Here is a 20,462-nt window from a genome sequence, read left to right as displayed (position 1 = left end):
CACATCGATACTGTGACGTGTACTATGAATAGAAGAGATGGCCAGGTTTCAGCCAGCACTGAAAATTGACACGGGAGGGGGGAGGAAGGGGGCCCCTGATGGAGTAAGAATAAACAGGCACTAGTCCGACACGATGTCAGTAAGAGTAAGAGAGAGAGAGAGTGAGAGCAACGCCCGTTAAAATGGGGAATGTGGTTTTGCAGGGTCTGAATTTTTTTGTTTTCTTTCTTTCTTTCTTTCTTTCTTTTTTTTTTTTTTTTTTGTAAATGGCAAAAAAATTTAATCTCATCTATAGTCCTCCTTAGGAAAATCTAATGTAACCAAATTCCCAAATCCCATTCTGAGGCTCTCCATGTCAAAAGTTTCAATCTCTCGCTCTTGCCTTTCCAATAGGTACTTTATTCTCTCGCTGCGTTCCTTCTGAAGGGCAGCCAGCTCTTCTTCAATCTGAAATAAGCACAATGAACAGTTCTTAATGGAAAGGAGTTCCCGACAGGCATATATATACACATAACATGCACACAGATGACACACAAACACGCAGGAACTAAGAGTAAACTAGTCTGGGGCAGGCTGGGAGAGTCCTGTGATAAATGTTGTGTGTCTAATCCATCACATTTAAAACTTGCTCACAAGAATAAAAACGTTTGGGGCCACCTGGGGCCAGCACTGCCATTCTAGCAAGCCAAGCAGCTGGGCCGATCTAGGTCACTGTCCTATCTCAGCAGGAGATGGCTCGGGAGAAGCTAAAAGACACTCAAGCACAATTAAGTTGTGCTGCTTTCCCAGAGAGAGCCCAAAGCCCCCTGGGTCATTAGCAATTTAGTTCTAGAGCAGGAAAATAGTCTCTCACGTTGATCTCTGGGAACTACCAGAAGAAAGCACGAATAACTGGTTAAGCAAATACATGCTTAACAGCTCTGAGACGCTTTATGACATCTTTTCTACTTCATCTTCCTCAGCAATATCTAAAGCAATGAATATTTCAATTCTGATAACATTTATTATGTATGGCAATATCAGCCTCTCTTCATTTTAATTTTTTTTAAAGAGCCCTGCTGGTGATTTCTTTTGGTTTAGAAATAGCTGAGAATAAAAACCAAATCTATATTTGGCCTCCTCACGACATTTAGGGGCCATGCTATCAACTCACAGTACCTTTCATACATCAAATCAACTACCCAGTAACCTGTGTCAGTCCTCAGGCTGTGAAGGTGGAAGGTTTCTGAGCAGAGTAATATAATAGAGGGAACTTAGGCTGTGGGATCAGATTTATGCAAGTAACTTAATTAAGCCTTTTGAGCCTCAGTGTCCTGCCTGTGGAATGGAGACTATGCCTACCTCTTAGGGGCACTAGGAGTATCAAAGCAGGTATGAGGGGAACAGTGCCTTTGTTAAATCGCCCGGTACACAGGCAGAGCCATGCCCGTTCTCTACCCAGCGGTACAGGACCCTTGACAACACGCTCATACCTTCTGCTCAAGATGTGCTCTGCGCAGAGACACCCTCTGCTCTAGCTTCTGGAGCTCACGTTCATGTTGTGCCTCTGTCTGCATCTTGATTTTGCTCTGGTAGGCATTGAGCAGCTCCATTTCTTGCTGGAGCTGTAGCCTCAAGGCCTGGCATTCTGCTTCTTGAGCCTCATCTAGCCGTAACTGCGGGTACAGAAGACATACACTGTAATTCGCTCCTAGCTTACAGAACTTGGTGACTACTGGAAGATGATTCCTTGTTTGGACTGAAACAGGTCTCTCAGAAAAACAGATGCCCAGTGGGGGGTACTTTCAGAGTTAGGAATCAAGAATAGTATATTCTGCCCAATGGGCTACAAAGTTCTAAAAACACTTCCTTTTCTTAAAACATTCTTTCTTAAGAAAACAAAAACATTCTTTTCTTAAGGAAACCTGGTTTTCTTAAAACCACACTAGCAGGAGTCAGGAAGGCTCCACATTCTAGTAATTAAGCCTGTGGGCTTTGGAGGCAGACTCCTGAGACGGAATTCTAGCCCCACCATTCACTTAGGTGTGTAACCTTGGCAACTCACTTAACATCTCCAAGTCTCATTTTCTTCATCTCAAGAAAATAACAATAATAGTTCCTATTGTCTAAGACTGGTGTGAGAATTAAATGAAAGGATTCATATAAAATCCCAGGCACAGTTCTTGATGTATACCAAAGGGTCAGTAAATAGCCGGTGTTATCATTATTTTGACTAACCATTTCCATATTTAGATATCTTTAACCCCCAAACCATTATACATTTAGATATCCTTAGCTCTAAAAACAATGAGTCCAATCTCCATAACATTTGAGGAGTGCCACAGTACTGTTACACTCCTAGCAAGTAAAGTTGGTCCCTATAACATTGGCTATACTTTATCCTTATGGCCAGCCATCTAAAACTCAAGTGGTTCAAAATTTCTTCCCCACAGAAGGTAGCCTTGATCATCTTACGGGGCGTATTCTGGTTTGAAGCAGTGAAATCCAGATAAAGTTTTTCCCTTGCTCCCTGTAGCACCTGTACTTTGTATTACACACCAGGATACTGATCCTGTGTGGGCAATGGACCAAGCCAGCCAGCAGAAATGCCAGCCTTTCAATGAGCACAGTTGAAGATTTAGGGCCATTAACAGGACTGTGTTCAGGGATGAAGACCCTCCTGTCCCACCGGACTTGGTTTGGTCTAGATTTAGCAGGCCCTCAGTTCAGCTGGGAACTATGAGATCAGAACCCTTGAATTAGACAGTCTGTCTACCCTGAGTATATCTGCATGTTTCCACTGAGACCACTTGGCCAAGATACCTATTCTCCACCTTAGGCTGCCTTCCCTCTTCTGTACTATTTGTGACAATTAATAACATTTCTTAATATCTTGACTGAGCTATGACTTTTTGAAATGTTATTAGAATAGTTTTAGGAAGTTATTTGCATAGTGTCTTCTTTAGTGCTTTGGAGAAATATACTATGTCAAATGAACACAAAGTAAATAATAGAATCATATTTCCAAGGTATTTTCTAATAATTAACCCTAACCAGCCTTCACTAAAATCCACTAGAGAGGATGCTGCTCTTCTCATTTCCCAATGAGAAGTGAAGGGAGAAGAGACACTAGACACAATGAACAGTCAGTCTGCAGCAGCAACAGCTTCACAGATAAATGCCGAAGGGATTACTGGCTCCCAAGGAGATTGTTATCGATTCCCTCTTGATGTGGGAGGTTTCTTACCAATAAAGGGAATGAAAGTCTATTCTTTTCTACTTGGCTTGGTTAATTGTTATGAGCCCTGGCCAAGTGGGTGAGAGGCTCATTCTACAGGCAATTTAGACCATGAAACACCCCCATCTTCTCTTATTTCTGGCACTCTATTATTAATGTCAGTAACTGTGTTATTCTGTACCAGCTCTGACTCTAAAGAAGTGCCCGTCTAGAAATCAGGGGATATTCCAGTATTTGGTATTCATCACCCCCCCAAAGTTGCACATACCAAATCCATTACAAAGTTTTATAAAGGTATAGGTAAATATCATGTCTGTTCCCTCTATTGGATTAAACTCAAGAAAGAATGTGACAGAAGCAGCATAATGTAGTAGTGGCCTGGCATATAGGCTTACAGGGTCTCCCCAAACAGGGTTCAAATCGTAGCTCCACCACTAGCTACGTACCACTAAGTGACCCTCTAGGTCAAGAGTGGGTACACCACGGACCAAGGGTCAAACCTGGCTTGCTGCCTATGTTTGTAAGTGAAGTTTTCCTGGAAGACAGACACACTCATTCACTTATATGTTATCTATGACTGCTTTTGTACTACAATAGCTGAGTTGAGTAGTTGTGACAGAGACTCTGTTGGTCCACAAAGCCTAAAATATTTACCACCTGCCCCTTTACAGAAAAAGTTTGCCAACCCTTGCCCTAAGCAAGTGACTTGGCTTCAATAAACCTCGGTTTCCTCACAGGTAAATTAGGGTTAAAAAAGTAACTATTTCAAAGGTCAAAGGGGTTTCACAAAAATGAAATAACACTTATAAAATTCAACAGTGCCTGGCCCGTGGTAAGCGGGCAGTAAAGGACTGCCGTAATTATCATCTGTACTTTTATCTCCTCCCTGCCTCAGAAGGAAGGGTTATTTCTTTCCTTTTATTCAAGAGCAATCATGAACCTATACTCCTGATCCTGTTCTCTCGCATCTTATATAACATTCATTGAGCACCTGTTGTATGCCGGGCATTGTAGCAGATGCTGAGAATAGAAACATGAACAAAACCAAAATCCCATCAACCTTTTTGTCCCTACCAACTCTCTCCCCTTCTCCTTACCTTTAACCCGTCTGCACTCCTCATTCTGTTCCTACACTTCCCCTTCTACTGCTCACAGGAGGGTCACTGATGACCACCCTGGAGGGGTCCTTATCTTGCCTGTCCTCCCAGCGACATTTGATATTGTGGACTGCCCCTTCCTTCCGGAACTCTCGTTTTCTGAGACACCACACCCTTTCGGTTTTTCCCTCCCTCCTCTCCTTTCCAGCTACTCCCTACCTTATTGGGCCATTACATGTGGGTGTTCCTCAGGGCTCTGTCATGGGCGCTCTTCTCCCTCTAACTTCCCTTCCTAAGGAATCTCATGTATTCCAAAGGCTTCAATTACCATCTCTGTGCAAATGACTCCCACATCTACACCTCTATTTCAGACTTCTCTTCTGAGGTCCAGGCTAGCTTATCCACTCTACACGAGGTATCTGCATCTGGATGTTTCCCAGACTCAAGCTCAACATGATTAATATTAACTAATATTTCCCTTTCCACTTTCCCAATCTCCAATTCCTTTTTTACCATATAGATAAATGGCACCATCTACTATTTTGCTCAAACTAGAGACTGGGAGTCATCCTCACCATCTCACTCCCCACGTTCAGTCTGTTACTAAATGCTCCTAGTCCCACCTCCTGCCTAGCTCTCAAGCTGAGTCACTTTCTGCTTCATCCTGACTGTCCCCTCTTGAGTCTGGCCACCACTCCCTCACACCCAGGTAAAGGCAGCAACCTTATAAATGATCGCCTTACACCCACGCTTGTCACCTCCCAGGCCATTCTCCATGTGTCTCCAGGGTGATCATTCAAAAATGCAAATTTGATGTCAGTCTCCTCCTTAATACTCTTCAATGGCTTCTCACTGCTTTTACGATAGAGATCAAAATTCTTAAGAAGGCTTACAAGCCCCTGTATGATCTTGTCCCCGTTTACCCCTCTCATCTTATTCTCATGTTAGTTTCCTCCTCGTTCTCTATATTCCAGACACAATGGACTTGAGTTCTTTAAAAGTGCAATGGTCTTTCCCATCTTTACAAATGTAGTTCCTTGTGCCTAGAATGTGCTCCCTACACTGCAGCTTAAATAATCATTGTGTCTGAGAGGCCTTTCCTGACTCTCCAGACCAGCCTAGCTCTCTTGGTTTACACTCAGTGGGCACACTGCCCTTGCTCTGCTGTTACACATAGACTTCTCCAACGTCTGTTTCCTTCACTCTTCTATAGATTCCATGAAGACATGATCGATGACTGTCTTATTCACCACAGTATTCCTGGATGCCTGGGGCACAGTAGAGGCACTCAATAAATACTTACTGGATGAATGAATGAATGAATGAATGAAATACATTGGCTCTGATCCTCAGCTAAGGACATGTTTAAGCCTTTCCCAATTAATCGAAGACCTCTTTTAACTGTCTCTTCCTCTAGATATAGCTCTCTTTCTCCTTTCTTTCACTGACAAGAATCTGGGGAAAGCAGTCTCACTTACAGTTTCTATCTCACTTTATAATCACTTTTTCAATCTACTTAGAATGTCTTCCATTTCCACCACTCCACTGTCTGTGACAAACAATGGACAAAGCCACTGCTGGGCCCAAATGGTCTCTCTGCAACATTTGAAATCATCAACTAGAAACTTTTGTTCTGGCTTCTGTGATATACTCTCTTTGGTTCCCCTTCCATACTGTTGGCTATTCATCTTCTTTGGTCCACCTTCTACTCAGCCCTCAAATGTTGATGCCCACAACTCTGTCCTGAGTCCTCTTCCTCTTTAATACTATCTCCTATCCGTAGGAGATCTCAGATATTCCGAATAGCTACAACTGCCCCCCATATAACAATGGCTAACTTTTTGATGTTAATCCTGACACCTTGTTGAACTACAGATTTCCATCTCTGTACCTCTCTACCTAGAAACCCACAGAGCTCAGATAATGAGTCAAGTATCTTCTAGACATCCAACCAAACTCACCCCTCCTTCCATTTTTCCATCTTGGTAAAATGATGACCTGTTCCACTGTTATCAAACCTACCTCTCAAATTGGTTCCTAAGTTCTATCTATTCTACCTCCTAAATATTTATCAAATCCTTCTCTCCCTTCTCACCACTTCCATTAGCATGTTCTCTCTTAGTTCATGCCTTCATTTTTTTTTTCCTGGACTATTATAATAGCTTCCTAACAGGTCTCCTTACCTATATTTGCCACATTACTGCCAGTATCTTTCTATAGCACACATCTGATCCTGTCACTTTCCTTCTTAAAACAGGCTTTAGCAGCTCTCTATCACTGATAGAATAACGTCCACACTCCCAGCTTTTGAGGCTCTGACCCCTGACTATCCACCAGCTGCCCGTTATACTCCTGCCATATCAACGACTCATTGTTTCTCAAACGTGCCATCCTCTTTTAGGCCTTTGAGTCTTCATATATACTGTATCGTCTGCCAGGAATAATTTTTCCATTTCTGCTTGTCTGATCAACTATTACCCTTTAAGATTCATCTCCTTGTGAAATCTTCACTGAATCACCAGGCAAGCTCCCATCCCTGGCTGCCAAGACCTTTATGACTTCTCCATTTTGGGCTCCCACAATCCTCCTCCTTGAACTTTGGGCTCATATCAAAGTTCTTTCAGTCCCCAAATGTACACTATCCATCTTTTGGAAAAGTGTGTAGGCCCTTTTCCATGGAACCTGTTTGCTTCAATAAATTCCTTCATGCTTCTTGGCTCTTGCAGGGAGGCATTTCCTAGACCAGATTAGTTGTTCCTACTCATCCTCCCATAGCCCCTGTCACCTCCCACTTCAAAGCACTTTTATGTTTTATTTTTATTGCTTAATTATCTGACCTCCTTACTTGACTGACAGAAGTGTGAGGACAGGGACCACTGTCGTCTCTCTAGCTCATCACTCTATCTCTGAGCCCAGCAGAGGGCTGAGCACAGATGTTTAGTAAAACTTTACTGAATGAATGTGTCTGTCTATTCATTTGTGCCTGACATTAGTTGTGCAATCTTTGATGAATGAGAGTATGATATTACATGCAATATCTATCACATCTTGCCCTCAAAGTCCCTATGTGCCACAGGTCTGATTTAGCATGTTATTCCTCAAGTTCCATCTTATAAGACACACTCCAGCAAGTATCCGCTCTGGCTTGGCTTTATTCAGCGTCGTCATTTCCTTCAGTTCTTTGGGCAGAAAAACACCAATATCCTAAATGTGCGTAAGAATCATCTTGGGACCAAAAGGCTGGATCTTGAATTTTCTTGATTCCCAAAGCTCTTGAAGCCGTGGCCCCGAACCTAACCACTTACCGCTTGAGAGGCCATCATTTCATTTATACTCTGTTCATACTGCTCTGCCAAAATGGCAAGTTTTCTCGTCTGCTCATCTTTCAGTGTCTTTAAGATTGTTTTGTGCTCATTCTTTGGAGTAACTTCCAACTGGTGATTCTTGAGTGCTTTATACTGTTTGGTCTGTACTTTGCAAGTGTCCTGAAACTGTTTTTTAATTTGCATTTCCATGGCCTGTAGAGAAAAAGTGACAAAAGGAAAATAAAGACACATTAGTAAATACAGAAAGCCTTCCATTCTCATGATACAATATAGGTGCTGAGACCAACTGTCTTTTGGTGCAGTGACCCACGTTACTAGTCAGTAATAATGAAAATAACATATGTGTCATAGATAGGTGTTAACTCTACCAATACTTTGGGTTTTTTTGTTTGTTTGTTTGTTTTTAACATCTTTATTGGAGTATAATTGCTTTACAATGGTGTGTTAGTTTCTGCTTTATAACAAAGTGAATCAGTTATACATATACATATGTTCCCATATCTCTTCCTTCTTGCATTTCCCTCCCTCCCACCCTCCCTAAAATACTTTGGTTTTATATCAAATGAACAGAAGTAGTTTTGAATTTACAAATAGATTTTTAAAAATGAATTGTTACAAGATCACAACTCTAAGAAGACTCTGGAATACTATGAAGCTTAGTTTGTTAAAAGATTGCTCATTATTTCAGTAGTTTCCTAGTCAAAATCTTCAGTGTCTTCTATTGTTTGTTGCCCCTCCCCCTCCCCCTTTAACTGTTTTCCTCCACTTCCAAGGAAGAAAGGGGATGGCAATGTATGAGCCATCTCTCACTGCTCTGTGTTTCCTTGAAAAATCAATAAAGGGCAACATTGGATTATACTTTACATCATAACCCATTCCCACTACTTGCATGTAGCAATATCAAATATGCATTTTGGCAAGGATGAAGTGGGATTTACTATTATAAGCCCAGAAGGCATTCCATCAGGTTGCCTGATAGTCACATGTACATTTCATGAACACATGGAGGGGTTTTGATGACAAGGATCACTAATTAGACAGGTTAGGATTTGGCTAGAGAGGAAGAAGGCCAGTGCGGTTGAGGTTGGCCTTATATCTTTGTCAACATTGACAGTGACTCCCTTGACAAATAGCAATGGCTTAGTCCATATAGCTTGTTAATTAGCAGTCAGCTAAAATTCTCTGGAGGTAGTGCAGGCCAAAGCAGTTCCATATTTCTAGTGCAGGGATAATAAATGTCTGGCATATCACTCCCAATTCCCATGCCCAGGACAGATGTCACTAATAAATCATACTTTTCCTTACTAAGTGTGGATGTGGCTTTAGAGTCTTTCTCAATAGAATAGCACTCAAGGTAGCTACAACCAATTATCTGACTGGCATGACTGATACAATTTATCTGCTATATTCCTGTCAGGTAACTTCCTCATTTCCTGGGATTAGAACTATGGACTGCTATTAGTCCATGTGTTATAATTTTAGAGAGGGAAGGTCATGAAGGGGTCAGAGAAATTGCATAATGGATACAAAGAAGAAATGGAGAGATCATATTGCCCTGCAACATCTCTTTACCCAGACCCTGGAGATTCTGACTCAATGGCTGTGGGGTCCTGAAATCTGTAATTTTACGAAGTTTCCCAGGTGGCTCTGACAGTCATCCAGGTGTAGGAACCACTGATCCAACCTGGCTGTGTCCTGGAGCATAAATCAGGAAATTTCCTCTCACCTTTAAGTTTTTTGGCTGTTGCCGAAGTTCCATGACATGCTTTCTGTGCAGTTCCCTTTCTCGCCTCTTATTGTACTCCAGCTGGTTTTCCAGTTCAGTCTGGTGCTGTAGCCGGATCAGATCCATGCGGAGTTTCTGTAATGTGTGCAGCTGCCTGTACTCGAGCTCTCGGGTGGACTCGTCGTGCCGGATCAGCATGGCATGCTCCATCTCCTTCTGTGTCCTCTTTTTATTTAGTTCCTACATTCAGGAAGAAAAGATACACGGAGAGAGATGAATGGAGACCAACTGGAGGGAAGGCACCACTCGGTGAGGGATGGCAAGGAATGGCACTATTAACTGCCTCTTAATTAAGCCCATTAGTGTTTGGCAGCATGACTTAATGAGACTAGATGAACAATCCCTGGAGACAGAGGTTCTATATGTGGATCTCTCACTTTCAAGCTGGGCAACTTCACAGCTACCACAACTACTCTACCCATAAAATGGGATTACTGTTATTCTACCTGACCCCTTCTTACCTCACAGGGCTGCTGTGAATCTTAATTAGGTGATGTGTTATGCATGGGTCTAAATAAGTGTTTCTTTAGTTAGGCCAGTGGTTCTCAATCCTGGCCGGCTGCCCATTAAAATCATGTGAGGAAGCTTTTAAAACGTAAGATGCCTAAGTCCTATAACCTGAAATTCTGATAACTGTCTGGAATGGAACCCTGACGTCAATAGTTTTAAGAGTTCTCTAGGTGGATCTAATATGCAGTCAGAGTTGAGAATCGCTGGGTTAAACGGATAATGTCTGCAGTGTTCCTAGTTTTCTGGGAAACACCCTGTTTTTGCATGTATCAGAAGTAGGCCAACTATCTATTTTTCAAAATCTCAGCTGTCAGGGCTCACTGGGAAAAAGCAGATGAGATCTCTCTCCTTTCATCTTTTCCATTACCGTCTGTTTGGTCATTTCTAGATCTATTCATTCTGCTCCTCCCAGTTTTACTCATGTCTTTCTCTCTCTTTTGTCGAAGGGGGAAAGGAAACCAGAAAAAAAAAAAGAGGGAGGAAGTTGGGTGAAATTTTTTCGTTCCCCAGTTCAAGAATATTTCCTAAATGGCACTATATCAAAGGTCTGAACCGTGCGCGCTCTGGGTACCTAAAAATACTTACTAAGCCATCACTCGGCGATCAACTTGCTAACACTCTAACAGGGAGCTGTAATAGACATGTATTGAAGTATGTCCTCAGCTCACAGCAAACTGAATCAATCTATCTTCTCTCCTGGGAATTTGGATTCAGAGACAGTTAATCTCCATGTGTGGCTAGAACTGAGGGGCATATAAAAACGACATATGTGGTAGCCACCCGTTGCTATGAGGGCTGAGGATTAGAGGAAGCTGGGCTTCAGAGCAAGAAGAACGAAAAAGAAAGAAGTGCAGGGAATAGACTGATGCCCAAGTTCCTGACTGGTTCTAAGCTCTCCTTGTAGGTCCAGCTGTATGACTGCTACTGGGTTTTATGAAACATTCCTATATCTCTGTAGCAAACCCCCTGGTTTTGGTTTAAGCCAGCTCAAGTAAATTTCAGTAACATGCAAACAAAAGAAGCTTGGTTAATACAGGAAAATAAGTTTTATGTGTAAAATTTTTTTTTAAAAAGTGCAAGGTTGTTGGGCTTCCCTGGTGGCGCAGTGGTTGAGAGTCTGCCTGCCGATGCAGGGGACACGGGTTCGTGCCCCGGTCCGGGAAGATCCCACATGCCGCGGAGCGGCTGGGCCCATGAGCCGTGGCCGCTGATCCTGCGCGTCCGGAACCTGTGCTCCGCAACGGGAGAGGCCCCAACAGTGAGAGGCCCGCGTACCGCAAAAAAAAAAAAAAAAAAAAAAAGTGCAAGGTTGGAAGTGATAAGTGATATAAAAGAGGTGAAGATTTTATGCTGTAAGATTTCCGAAAAGGGTGTTATTACTACTAGTTAAGAAGGGCAAGGAAAGGAGAAAGCCCTTGAGCTGAACTTTATATCAGAACAATAGGGTGCCTCTCTTTTCCAATGGCATCTGCTATGGGAGAAAATGCAAGATCATTTTCATAGAGATATCAGTAACATTTGTGTACTGGCATGGTTGAGAATATCTTGCATATTTGAGCCTTCCATCTATTTGAAGAGAAGTCCTTTAAACAGCACAGCATCTGTTACTGGAGCAAAGTTGTTAATCGTTCATTTATTTATTCATTCAACAAACTTCCTATGTGTCAGGCACTGTTTTAAGCACTAAGAATGGGGCAGTGAACAAATACATCCCCATAAAGGGCTTATTTTCTAGTGGGGAAATATCTGAAGTATAAATGCCATTTCATTTGTTATAAGGAGTAAAAGATAATCTCCAGAGCATCTCCCCCAATCCTCTCCCGCGTTTTTCTTTTCCTTCCTTACCTGGACCATCAAATGTCTTCTTTTAAAAATCACTAACCGGCCCCTAGGTGGCACCAAAGGATGGTGAGCTCGTCTCAGAGACTAAAACCAAGGAAAGCCCTTTCAATGGCTGAAGATTCTGTTCCTAGATCACTCTATCATTTTCAATCTTTGAGGACCAGGAGTCCCAATATTGGGCATTTATACATTCCACACATTTTCCTAAATGGAGAATTTCAAACTGAGTCTGAGCTGTCCAAAGCCCAGAAATTCACAGGGGGTAAAAAAGATATAAAGCAAACACTTTCAGAAGAAAATGAGTGCTTCTCTTTGTGTTTAATGGAATGCTTCAGGATGTTGTCCAAAGAATACCTGCATCAGAATTACCTGGAAGAAACCAGAGTCCATAACATGCCATCCAGGTAATTATGATATATACTAAAGTTTGAGAATCAATGGAAAAATAATTCAGGGTGAGTCAGTTTCAGCTTTTCCGCTGACTCATTATGTGTGGCACTGGGCAAGACTTTAAATCTACATTTTAGTTTCCTCAGGTGTAAAGTGAGGATAATATCAGTAGTACCCATTGTGAACTACCATTCTTGTGAAGATGAAAGAAAAGACCATAAGAAAATGCTTCGGGATATATAAATGTCATTATTATTTTTCTGTATTCAGAAGTGAATATCTGGCATATAATAACAAATCTAGATTTTATAAACTATTTAAAAAGTGAAAGAAACATGATACTGAAATGGTTTTTCTATTACAATTGCAATAGAAATTACCTTTAATTAATTACCTTTAATTCATACATCTGAGTTGCTGAGATGTAAGCTGGTAAGCTGCCTATAATATTTTACACCATGGGATAAAAACATGATTCAGCTTATTAAGAGCCCATTGCTGTACCTACATAATAATGTGTAATGTGCTTTCAATTTTTAAAGTGATTTCATATATCTTGTTCAATCCTAGTTGCAACCCTATGCAGTGGTTAAGAATTGTTAGGATTTACCCCTTTTATATATGATAGCAAGGCATTTGGGAATTGAGAGGCTAACATAAGATCATATAATTTCTATAAAGTAGAACTGAGGCTAAAACTCAGGTTTTTAGATTTTCAATATTTTCCACTAAAAATGTTCAAATGAGTGGCTCATGTTTTCCTGTTTTATGCTTTTTCAGTCTGGAATACTATATTCTGAAGAAAATTCTTCTGCTCTATCTGGACACCATGCAATGGTTGCTTCATCTGTACAAATGACACAATATACAGTAGAGCCACATCATATGCATTTCTAGCTTATACACATTCAATAAAATGAGTTGAGCAAAAACACAAAAACAAATTTCATGGTACAGGTGATTCTGCCCACCAGTGCATTCCATGTATATATGCCTTGGAGGGAGCGTGAGATGAGAGACACGTGGCTCGCATTCCCCTGCCCACATCACATACAGTGAGCATCTCGCCAGGCTGGGTGTGAGCTTAGGGTTGAAACATACATACAACATACAGCATGGTCATACACCATGGCCAAGAAACACATTTCCATACACATCGTTTGAACCTACCTCCTGCGTAAGATGTGGAACCAGGGTGTATCCCCTAATAAACCCTTCCCAACCATGATCCAAGCATTCTATTTAAGTTTCAGTGGAAGCACTATTGACTTCTTTAAAAGCAAGTGATCTGACTCAAATCAAAATTTTTGTGTTCATGACCACCGACACTGAGTAAGAACTAGAATTCAAAATTTAAGTGGAGATGTTGTTTGCGTATGACATTTAATAGTTTCTTAGCTTCAGTTCTTAGTTGTATAACTGGTTAGAAAATAGTGAGCATCTGTGTATAGTGATGATAGAAGAAGAGGCTCAACTCAGCCTATGGTGATCCTTTTAAATGTTTTCACTAACGAAAAGGACTGGTAATACTCGGTTTTGACAAAGGTAGAGGAAAATAGGTAGTCTTTGCTGGTGGGAGTTATAAACCCTTAGAGGGCAATTTGGCAATATCTATTAAAAATTTAGGTATATACACTCTGACCCAGAAATTCTACTCCTGAGAATACTATATCCTACAAAGTCCTTGCATACATGTAAAAAGATGTATACAAAGATGCTCTCTGTAGCATTGTTAGTAATACTGCATAACTTCAACAAAATATCCACCGAAAAGTACCTCATTAAATAAATTATTCTATAGCCACCCCCCCCAATACTATTGATGGTTAAAAAGAATGAGGCAGAGCTGTATGTCCTAGACAGTAAATGAAAAACATACAAAAGAAGAGAGTTATGAAACAGTATAGTGGACATTTTTGTAGGTTCAGTATCCATTTCCCCTTCTGTTGTTAACACGCTCCTCTTTTTGCTTGAGAAGCTACTCCACCCTATCTGGAATCAGAGACACTATTGAGTAAGGGAATAAGCACATTACCCAATCACGTTCTATCTCTCCTAGGAATTTGAGTCTTAAGCAGAAATGATACAAAGATGAAACATGGCTGGAGGAGGTACATCCAAATGGCAATGTCTTGAGGAATGTCCATTAGCTCTTGCCCTCTAGGTCACAGAAGTTGCTTTCCCAGCTTGATTCTTCATCTTTTCCAGCCTGGGTCTTCAGCTCTGTCATCTACCCGATATCCTTCCAATAAATTCCTTTGCATGCTACGTCAGCCAGAGTTTGTTTCTATTGCTTGCAAGTCAAATAAACCCACTGGTACTAATGTAATCTTATTTTTATAAAGTTAAAGTTATATATAATATATAAGCTGTACGTGTATATACATGCATACCTGAAAAAATCTGGAAATACATCTGCCAAATTAATGGTGACTGTCTCAGGGTAGAAAATGGGTGGGATGGGATTATCAAGCACTTTTCACTACTCAGTATTTTTCTTTTTCTTTTTTTAAAAAAATTATTTATTTATTTATTTGTGGCTGTGTTGGGTCCCCGTTTCTGTGCGAGGGCTTTCTCTAGTTGTGGCAAGCGGGGGCCACTCTTCATCGCGGTGTGCGGGCCTCTCACTATCGCGGCCTCTCTTGTTGCAGAGCACAGGCTCCAGACGCGCAGGCTCAGTAGTTGTGGCTCACGGGCTTAGCTGCTCCACGGAATGTGGGATCCTCCCAGACCAGGGCTCGAACCCGTGTCCCCCGCATTGGCAGGCAGATTCTCAACCACTGCGCCACCAGGGAAGCCCCAGTATTTTTCTATATTTGTCTTTTTTCAATGTTCTTTTATTACTTTTGTAAATAGAAGAAAAATACTTTTGAACATTTTCACTGAGGCAGCTCTGGAATAAGACTAAACAAAGAAAAAAATCTAGACTCTTAAGAAATAAACCTTGGTATAGTTAGTTATTCTTCACTCCATTGGTTAGAACCTGATACTTATGAAGTTATGAATGTAGTTTCTATCATTTTGGGGAATAGTTATCTTCTATAGCTTTTATTGGCACTAATTGCCCCCTTAGCTTCGGACTTCTTCCAAATACATGACACCAGAATAAAAATAATAATTGCCAGACGAAAAAGAATCCCAAACACCTTGTTTCCAACTGGCTATTGGACTTCTTGATTTGGACTTTTTAGCCTTCTAACAAACTCAACTTGTGTTGTACTGAATTAATCATTTTCTTATCAATGCCTCTCTCTAAGCTTCTCTGTTTCTACCCAAATCTACATTTCCCCAAGTCTTAAACCCTAGAAATAACTTTAATTCTACCCTCATCTTTTCTCTCATATCCTATTGTATGCCAAGTCCTGTTTATTTTATACTTCAAAATGTTTAAAACCCATCTCTCTTTTGCCAGCTACCACCATTATCTTTGTCTATACCCTATTCCTACCACCTGATCTCTTTGCTTCTAGTTTCTTCCCCCTAATTGATGTTTCTCAACCTGTTTTTCCCCTATTCCTGTCCCCATCAGGAGCCTTTTTAGACTTCCCCCTTCCCAGATCAGCCTCACCTCTGAAATGTTAACACCACAGATACACTGTATAGCTTTTCAGGTACTATGGCCCTTCAGAGGGGCACAAGCCATTGTAATACCTAAGACCCCCTCCCCCACAAGAACCCATTTTTAACAGCCCCCCCTGGGGCAGGCAATATTGCCCCCATTGACAATGCACGCTCTAGTCAATCTGTGCATCACCACCAAACTGGGCTAATCTCTGTAAAGTAGAATTTTAGCCATATCACTCACTGCCTGGCTTGAAAATGTTTAGTTTCTTTCTCTTCCAATAAGATGAGATAACACAGACAGAGCCTGGCCCATGATTACATGTGTTCAATAAATTTTAGTTTGCTCCACCCTTGTTTCCTCCCATTTGAATACTGCTCTCCAAAAAGCTTACACCAATTCACATTCCCATTAAATGTGCCTGAAGGGCTTGTTTCCCTCATGCAGGCTAACGCTTGATATTTATCCAACTTTGATGTTTCTACCAATGCGCTGGCTCATTTGAGGGCTTCTCGGATTACTCCAGGTCACAATGGTTTCCTGTTGAACTTTGCATCTGCAACCGATTCACATTCTGTATTCCTCATCTCAGTGAATAACATCATATTCGTCCAATTTCCCAAATTAGAAACTCTGAATTCATTCTTGACTCCTCCTTCTTCTGAAATTCTCACAGCATTTGGTTTGCATTACTGTCAGTTCTGCTTCAGAAATGTCACTCAGATCTCATCTCTATCGTCACTGCTTCTTCCAGGTGGAACTAGAGAAAGGGCATCCTAACTGACCTCAGTGCCCCTTACTTCTCACGCCTCTAGGCTACCCTCACACTGAGGCAATAATTCTTCAAAACAAAGTACTCTCATTGTCATTCCTCTGCTTAAAACCCTCTCATGCCCATGCAACTGCCTTCAGGCAGAAATCTAAAAGTCTTGCCTTAAGAATCAAGGCCCTCCATCCTGCTTCCCACTACTCCTGTTCTGACACTCCACTCCACACACCCAGAACACTCAACTCCCCATCAATCACAGAATCCTCCAAGCCCTTTCATGACTATATGCCTGTGAGAGTTTATTTATATCTATTACTAAACCTAGCACATTACATTGTAATTAGTCTGTTACATGTCTGTTTCCCCTCTTAGACTTAGGGCTACATGAAGGCAGGGAAGATGGCTTCTCAATAGCCCTGGCATCTCTAGCACAGTGCCTGGCACAAAGAAGGCACTCTGTAAGTGCGGGATGAAGGAATGAATTAACATAACTGTAGAGCACCATTATGTTATTTATGTGTTTCACGGAGAGTCACAAAAACGCAAGTCTTTGACAAACAGGCTAAAAGCAAAAATTCTCTATTCTACTTCTTTTGATTCTCCACTGCATGCTATGGCTTATCACAGGTGTTCAAGAAAATTCTATCACATTTATTTGGAAAAGGTTGATTCCTTGTTCTATAAATGGGCTTTCTCGTATCAGTGGTAAATTCATTCCCCGGCACTTTTGTATATCTACTGTGTGTCAGGCACTGACTGCACTGACGCCTGGACAGGTTAAGGATAGAGGAATGGACAACACGGACACGGTCATGACCCTCACGAAGCGGATTGTTTTTAAGTCAGTGACAGTGGTTATGAACGTAATAAATACCTCCCGAATGTTCTGCTGCTCCACCTCGTGCCGCTTGATCATTATCTTCCTCTTGAAGAAACGACAGTTTTTATCGTAGTACAGTCTCTGCTGGGTGAGAAGGTGGGCTTCCTCTTCGGCCTGTGTGTGCTGCAAGTTCTCTTTATGCTTGGATATCCGCTCCTGCTTTTCTTTCTTGGGTGTGCTGTGGTCCTCATTCATCTCCTTTACAAAAGCAGACAAAAACAAAACCCCAAAAAACAGTCTCATCAGACAAAAAGAAATATAATAGCTCATTGCAATGCAGATAAAATTATTTTGAAAGCAATTGAGAATGTAAAGTCAGAAAGGCTTGGTATTGCACACACACTCCCCCCCCACCTCCCTTTTTTCTTATCAATTGAGAGGGAGACTTGTTAGTTTTCATGTCTTTGGCTTCTCATGCTCAGAAGTTATGAGTTCACGCATTAAATCAACACACACTTATTGAGTTCCTATCGTGCAACAGGCACTGTGCAAGGCACAAGGATACAACGGTGAGCAAAAGAATTGGTATCTGCCACCATGGGGCTTGACAGTCTAGAATCAAAAATCAGTCAAAGAACCACAGAAACGAACTGAAGATGACCGTGATAACTACCGTGCAGCTGAAGTACTTGGTTCAAAGCATGCTGAATAAAAAATATTTGATCTTGGTAACAGCTAGGCTGAAATTTGAAAAATCTGTAGGAATTAACCAGTGAGAAAGGAGAAGGAAGAATACTCTGGGCAGAGGAAACAGCCTGAACAAAACCCTTCGGGTGGGTTAATGGAAACATGGTACGATCAAGGAACTGAGAGAAGGCCAGGGTGGGTGGTGCAGCGTGACATGAGATGAGGCTGGACAGGCAGGCAGGACCGTTACAGGACCTTACAGGCCAGGTCAAGGGCGCTGAGTTTTGGCACAGGGGAAACGCATTTTATATACGTGTGGGGGTGTCATAACGAGGCGTATTCAAAAAAGACGATTCTGGCTGCCACGTGGAGAACAGGATGAAGGAGGCAAGAGCACCTCCACGGAGACAGCTAGGAAGCTATTGCAAAGGTCCAGGCGAGAGACGATCGGGACTTAGACAGAGGAGGTGGTGACAAGATGGAGAGAAGCAGGCAGATGTCACAGACAAGAGGTAATGCTGCAAATGTCACTAGTTTGAATTTCAGGAATGAGCATTCTTTATTTGATATTAGAGGGTAAATACACCACCTATATTTTCAAAAGGACAAAGTACATAATTGTTTCAGACCATATGGGTGAAGGGAAGAAAGCAATAAACCAGAACAGTTAAGAAGATGTTAGTCTATGGGGAAAGTAAGAAGACCACTTTTAGAGAAAGTCCAGGGCACCCTTCTTTGTTCATACTGTTCACACCCACAAGCTGGACCTATAATACTTGGTTAACTACTCAGTTGAAATCTCCTTTAATTACTAATGCCTATTTTACTTGATGTTTTGTGATGTGGCCATCACACACTATTTAGATTGTTTTTGCACTTAGCCAAGAAGTCTTTGTAAATCAACATTCAACTTTCCTGTTCCAGTGAAATCTCAAGTGAAATATTAGAATCAATGAGAGCAAGAGCTGTTTCCAGCACGGAGTAAGCTGGGGTCACCACAGGAAGGCTGGCGGACTCATCTCTTGCTGCCGTGACTTCAGCCCTAGGTTTGGCATTAACCACTATGTTGCACACCCAAATTCAAATACGATCATAAAAATTCACTCCAAAATCAAGGATAAATTATTTCTAGACCATTCATCATTCTGTATTGCCCACACCCCTGTTATCTATCAACAGTAGGGGTAACTGATACTGTTTTGTCATCCCAAGGACGATACCTTTTGTATCAATATCTAAACATACATGCCATTTCCAATAGTCTGAACTAAGCTTTACTTCATAAGGAGTAATACTAGCTTTGCATAGAAAGCCTTATAGAGGCGATCTTAAATTGGGTGTAGGCTTGTTTTTCTCCATGAGCATGTTGAAGGACTTGTACATTTAGGCCTGTGGTCTCTCAAACTCATAAATCTGAGTATGGTGAACCAAAAATAGCCCTATTCCTGAGGACAGAGTGGGGACTTTTGAATTCTGGTCTGTGGGAAAACCTTCTAAAGATGGAGTTCATGCAAATCTCCAAATACCTTAGTGGTACAAATGCTCAAAATAGTGGCTGCAGCCATAAAGTACGGCCTCCAGAGCATGAGTGAACACATGGAGTTAGAAATAAGAATATCTTCAGTTGAGAAAATTCCAAAATTTCTTATTGAAAAATCAAGGTTATCTCTGTGATCCAGCAACATCTTTCTATTATGATATAATAATCAAGCTCAAACAATAACTAAAAGAAAATGGAGAGCATGTGTATCTTGTTGGTTTGGCTATTTCTCTCTACAACCTGGTTTTCTAGACCTTACAGTGTCAGAGATTCTTTCCATTCTGGCAGTGCGGAGCAGAAACAAATTTCTGTTGGTTCCAACAATTACCAGTGATTCATCTGGGCAGGGCAAAAGATCCTGAGGCTCACCCCAACCCGCTTGCTTTCACTTCCTAATTAAAAAAGAGTTGGAGAGGAATCTTGCTAAGTCCCATATTGTTAACTCAGAATATGAGCTCAAATGAATGATTTCATACACTAAATCAATGTCCCATCTGAATGCTATTAAACCTTAATACAGTACTAGTCCACAAATAAGAAGACCTAAGTCTCACGAGGAGGAAAGTCTATGGAACTGCAGGCAATTCACCTGTAAGTACTGGTAAAAGGAGAAGTGAAGAAATTTGAGCTTTCAGATCAAACTGCAGTTCCTCAAGGGGACTCTCTAAGTCCACTAGATGTCTTCAACCAAACATTCAAGAATCAGTCACTCATTTATCAAGTATTCACATGTACCAGACACAGGGATAGTCATGAGCCACACACACACAAAAAGACATGGTCTTTTCTCTTACTGCTTACTGTCTAGTAGGGTAAAATAGCTCAAATAATCACTAAAATATATATATATTTTTTCCAATCATATATATATATGATTGAAAATTAGTGTTGTAAAACCAGAAGCACCTGTCTTGGT

At 41.3% G+C, this 20,462-nt stretch overlaps 1 protein-coding gene across 2 annotated transcripts in view; it reads right to left on the bottom strand.

Annotated features, from left to right (window-relative positions):
• TAOK3 (TAO kinase 3) overlaps window positions 1-20,462 on the bottom strand; it is a 188,499-nt gene continuing 168,037 nt past the window's right edge. For both annotated transcript variants that reach the window (XM_082640815.1, XM_082640814.1), the window contains 5 exons: window positions 17,374-17,577; window positions 9,367-9,606; window positions 7,620-7,832; window positions 1,473-1,655; window positions 1-447 (listed from right to left, as the gene is read on the bottom strand). In XM_082640815.1, coding sequence (XP_082496941.1) covers window positions 286-447; window positions 1,473-1,655; window positions 7,620-7,832; window positions 9,367-9,606; window positions 17,374-17,577 — 1,002 coding nt within the window. In that variant the 3' untranslated portion in view covers window positions 1-285. The remainder of the gene's footprint in view (window positions 448-1,472; window positions 1,656-7,619; window positions 7,833-9,366; window positions 9,607-17,373; window positions 17,578-20,462) is intronic.

Source organism: Mesoplodon mirus (assembly GCF_964341445.2).
Source record: "Mesoplodon mirus genome assembly, chromosome: 13".
In the NCBI taxonomy this organism is placed as follows: domain Eukaryota; kingdom Metazoa; phylum Chordata; class Mammalia; order Artiodactyla; family Ziphiidae; genus Mesoplodon; species Mesoplodon mirus.
This window is presented reverse-complemented; position numbering and strand designations above follow the sequence as displayed.